Source organism: Euwallacea similis, chromosome 28 (genome assembly GCF_039881205.1).
Source record: "Euwallacea similis isolate ESF13 chromosome 28, ESF131.1, whole genome shotgun sequence".
Taxonomy (NCBI): domain Eukaryota; kingdom Metazoa; phylum Arthropoda; class Insecta; order Coleoptera; family Curculionidae; genus Euwallacea; species Euwallacea similis.
The window spans coordinates 1,748,752-1,753,944 of record NC_089636.1 but is presented as its reverse complement, the minus strand read 5'-3'; the positions used below and the strand labels follow the sequence as shown (position 1 = coordinate 1,753,944).

Below are 5,193 nucleotides of genomic sequence, written 5' to 3'. Positions count from 1 at the left end.
GAAGGTTAAAGTGATGCAGGAAATTATGGTGATTGATGGGATGACATGGTTCACTTAAAGTTTCATTGCATGAAAAATTACAGATAAAATGTAAAAATGGAAAATGAAAATGATGGACTAAATAATTGAAGTTCAGCGTCAAGTAATATTTGAAGAAGGGTATGGTTGACATCATTTTACGTATTTCGCTCTTTGCAATCGGATATGATTGATGAAATGTAACCACTGCAATTTGAAATGATATGCATCTGTCTGAAATAATTGAATATAACGTATATTTTTCTTTCGGGCCATAAATCAGAATATCCATTTTTCGTTCCTGAATGAGTGAAAATGGATCTCCAGACTCAATCCTGCTCGCCTTTGTCTACCTTCTTTTCCATAATCAATCATTTCTTTTCCATATTCCTTCGTTTTTGTTTCTGGTCCTACTCGATGTGTACTTTTAATCCCTTTCTGTGGACACAATTTTTTTAATGACCGAAGTATGATACTTTTCGCATTTCCTACTCATATGACTCTCCTGTGACTCGTGCGTGACTGTAATATTCATGAGTTTTGTACTCCTTGTACTCTTATGAGATATTAATCTGCCATATGTCCTATACAGGGTGGACATTTTAATGATACATCTTGGAATCTTCTAAATTGTGAAAATTACTAGAAATAAGATTAAAGGGAGAAAGTTACTTGCGTTTGAATGTTAAATTAGAATATCTTTAAAAAATAAAAAATACCAGATATATTGAGAGATATTCTGGTGGGTAAACTGAATATTTCAATTTAGAATATTCTGCAGAGTTGAAAAAATATAATTACCAACCAATTACTTTATAATTTATTGGCATATCTTCATTCTGGATTTTTTTTCTTTCATTCATTCTATTCTTTTCATTTCATTTATTTCTATCCTATATTTTCTAGTCACTTTTCTATGGCACCTTTAATATTCATGAAAGTTAAACCTAACTTGAAATTTTATTATTGAAATATAGTTAACACTTTGAACGCCATGTGTATCGCTAATGATACACGCGGCTTGGCCAGGACAGGCCGCGTGTATCTCTAGCGATACACTTGAATTAAGTTGCATTTTTACTCGGTGTATCTCTAGATCTCACCGTCCCGTTCCTTTAGCATTGCCATATAGTAGTGTTGGCCTGACGAAATACTATGGCATAGAGAACTTTGGCCTGAGGGAATGGCAAGTTTCTATATCGTTAAAAAAATAAACAAATATTTTTTTTTGTGTATATATTTGCATAATAAAAAGAAAACATAACTCACTTCTAACCAAAAGTAGGAACAAATAAGTCTTCTATAAATAATAGGATAATATAAAAAAAATCTTGAACAATCTTAATTGCTAGTGATTATTGTCGAAACAATCTTTGCAAAAGTGAGGGTTTCCTTCACATTCATCAAACACTGTGATGACTTGTGATGCCATTTTTTTCTTTCCGTCTACGATTTTTCCATTCTTGCCATACATGCTGTAGCAGCTAACACATCTAGCTCTTTTTTTTGCTTCATGAGTTACATACTCATGAGAGAAAAACAAAGCTGGTATAGAGTATCGCTAGGAATACACCTGGCGTAGCATAAAAAAAATTCACCCCACGCCGAGTGGATCGTCAGCGATACACCTGCCAAAATTCGGAATTAATAAGAAACGTGGCAAAAAGACTCTTTAAGATATTCATAAAAATTCATAATACAACTTTTGTCGTAAAAATAATATGTTGGCCTGTGGTTACCAAATTAAAAAAATGGGCTTGGCGTTCAAAGTGTTAAAAAAGTCTTTGATGAAGCAGACGCGCTTATGCATTTACGGAAAGCAATTTATGCTTGCTCTGTCTAAAAATGTGTAAGCTTTTATCTAGTTATTGCATATGTTGATCTTGATTACTAATTCAGAACTAAATTTAATTTTTATTTAATTTAAATTTAATTGATGACTTTATTTTGCCATAAAAAAAATTGTTTCTCAATTTTAATCTCTATCTATCTCTAATAATCAACTTATTTAAAATTTTACAATATATGGAGAGGAATCGCCTTTTGAGTGGTTATTTATGAAACTCCTTCTATAATAGACTAAATTAACGGTCAGTTTTAACTGTGCCTCAACACGTTTGTTGCACGATACTGTTATGATTTTTAAAAATTTACGCATTGGCTGTTCATGTGCATTAAAAGCTCTACGCAGGCCCCTTTTCTTGCCATTTGAAAGCAAAATATTCATTTAATAATTTCAGATACGCTCTGTTGGAGCTCTAGCTACAGTTACAACTGGTAACTCCAAGAGATATCATTCGTGCTAATCGGGATTCTTCTTGTGATTTGGAAAATAGTTTAATGTAAATTTTTCAACTTCATCAGCTGCAATTGCTCTAGCTATCCGACATATGGAAAAAAGCTATGAATAAGGGCCTTTAGAATGTTTCTAATCCAGACCCTCTGCGTTCATTATAAAAAAGTGAAAAGCTGCAGGAGCTTTTACGCAATGATGCAAAAGACTTATGGCTCGTTCTTACTACAGTGACCCTCAATTTGTTCACACTGAGTGCTTCATGCAGCTTTATTAGGAATTTCTAACTCTATTTTTGGAGATTCCAAGAGGATTGCTGATGGCAGTGTGTTGTTTCAATCAAAAATTAACTCTCATATGAAAATTTTACAATTTCAATGCAGCAATATCTTGAATTCCATCTATACTGCTAATAATTATAACATATAAAAATATGAGGAGAAAATTGGTTTAATGATAAAATATGAAGGTCTGTTAAAACAAAGTGCTGAGGAAATTAGAATTATAAAAAGAAAGAAAGGAAAAAATTAGCCGTATTCAGTAAAGGAAGCAATTGCGCTATAATTGTACAACTATTGTTGTATCACTACTGTTGTTGAACATTTCTTAATCATTGTAATTTTTCTGTATCTGCTAAATATGCTTTTGTGCGTATACTTTTTACGAATTTCATTTTTCACCAATAATCGCGAGTAGGAGTGTAAGGCTTGTGTAAGCCAATTTTAAGACCTAAAAAAGAAAATGTCCTCTTTTTCCAGTTAAGTAAAATGTATTACTTACCTACTTACTCTCATAAATTGGAATAAAGAAATACTCCCAAACAGCTGAGTTCTGAATTCCAATGGCTTTTGACTGCGGCCTAACGTGAAAACTATGTTCGATTTCAGCTTAATTGCAACACCATCATGTTTATACCAACTGCTATTGTAAACGGACCGACCCACCTTCATGGACTGAAACAAACCATGAAAATCAACCCTAAAACCCATAATGCAACAACCAACCTCCTCCTGAACAATTTGCCCATTGTAGCAAATTAAATAGACCAAGGCGCACCAAACAGACAACAACACGGCGTATTTAATCCTATCTTGTGTGTCTATATCAGGATTAATTATCTGGTAGGATATAACGGCCATAAGAGCTGAAGTCAGGCTTATGTAGACGATAATGAGGATGTCGAAGACCTTAAACACTCTTTCGGCATACCTAAGAATCAATGCATTAGTAATTTTTAATGCAGTCTTGAGGAAACTCACTTTAGGATTTTTGAATGGTATTCGTTGAGGTAAATAAATTCCTTTTTCACTAAATCAGGGGGCGAATTAGAGTCAAAAATGTACTCAAACTTGTTGGCGCAGCATTGAAGTTGAGAGGTTATATGCATCAAGAAACCTTGAAAAAATGCAATGAGAGTAAGTTATTTATCCCGCGGACTACCTTAGAGGCATACTATTATATCCTTGTAGTATCGATTCCTCAAATTTAACAATATATGTTTTCCATTACTAGCATGAAAAGACACCATTATTGGGTGTCGAATGAATGGGAAACACGTGTTTTCCTTATTTTCTAAGATTATTGAATAACAGTACTATATCAATTATTATTTACCTAGGAAGATAATCATTGCATTGTTTTAATTACGGTTGCCATGGAAATGAATGTCAAAGCAAATGTCACCGTCGAAGTTACGGTCAAGACGCGTTAACTTTTTGTTCTTTGTATTTAATTTAGATTTAGTTTAGGTAAGATTATTGCAATTTCACAAAAAACTTTAGTTAAATCTAGAAGTGAAAGAAATGGAATATATTGCGTGGTTTTGAAATATTTCTGATCCTTACGTTTTAAATCCCTCAGCGCTGCACGTTCGGGTCATAATAATATATTTCACAACATTGGTGTATATTATTCTTAATTAGAAATTGTGATACTCACCAATAATGAAAATAGTGGCCAAAGAGAAAAACACAGAGACGTGGTAGCCCAACATGATTTCAATAACGTAAATACTCCAGAAAATTCTTGGTTGTCTGGCATCGAAGGGATACCAGTTCCTCACAGGCATCCCGCAAGGGTCGTGTTTCACATAATAATCAGACCCTTAAGAAACACTTAAAATCCCTTAGGTACCTAGATATCAAAAAATTTACCTCTTTGAGCAATGCAGCTTTTAATCGAAAGCAGCTCCCAGATATAAGTCAAAGTCAGGGACCCTAAAACGCAATAGAGCATATCTGAAACAAACACTTTTATTAATTAGTTATTTAAAAATTTCATGTGTATTTATTAACATTTAGTGTAACGTGTGGACTTTTCCTCGGTATCCTCGATAACTTTAATGGTACTGTATTGGGCAAAATCCTCGAAATCGTTGATGAGCTTCTCAATTTGTTGGTGGTGTCTCAGGAAGCAGTAGTAAGCTACTGCGTAGCCCATTAAGTCTCCCAAGCCAACCAGAAGTTCCAACAACACGTTGGGACTGTCAATACCCATGTAAAACTATAATTTAATTCGTGCAATGGAAATTAGTTGGAAAATGCAAAATACCTGGTATATCACTCCTGAAAATATAGGGATACTACTCATAGCAGCGTAGCAAATAATAGAAGTTTTCAGGTACAAATTTTGCTTGTAACTTAAGGAGTCCATGGGCCAGATTAGCAAACATTTCAGTACGAGAATGGGAAATCTTGCAATATGATTTTTCTTTTTCAGTACCATTTTACAGAAGATGACTGTATTGCACACAAAAGTTCATGGTGTAATAAAAGATCCGGACTATAATGAAAGATCATCACTGTCGCTAGTCCTTACATGCAAAGTATCAAGCCCTATACTTATCGTTCAAACCTTCCTTATTCTATTATGAATAAAATGTG

The 5,193-nt window shown here is 33.7% G+C and overlaps 1 protein-coding gene across 1 annotated transcript; it reads right to left on the bottom strand.

Annotated features, from left to right (window-relative positions):
* Positions 1 to 1,366: 1,366 nt before the first annotated feature.
* On the bottom strand, positions 1,367 to 5,111 carry LOC136417362 (odorant receptor 82a-like). The gene is made up of 8 exons (XM_066403031.1): positions 4,850 to 5,111; positions 4,606 to 4,813; positions 4,465 to 4,548; positions 4,250 to 4,414; positions 3,571 to 3,706; positions 3,316 to 3,520; positions 3,100 to 3,264; positions 1,367 to 1,579 (listed from the first exon to the last, which is right to left on the bottom strand). Exons 1-8 carry the CDS (start codon positions 5,033 to 5,035, stop codon positions 1,367 to 1,369), a joined length of 1,362 nt encoding a protein of 453 aa, XP_066259128.1. The 5' UTR covers positions 5,036 to 5,111.
* Between the last annotated feature and the right edge of the window lie 82 nt (positions 5,112 to 5,193).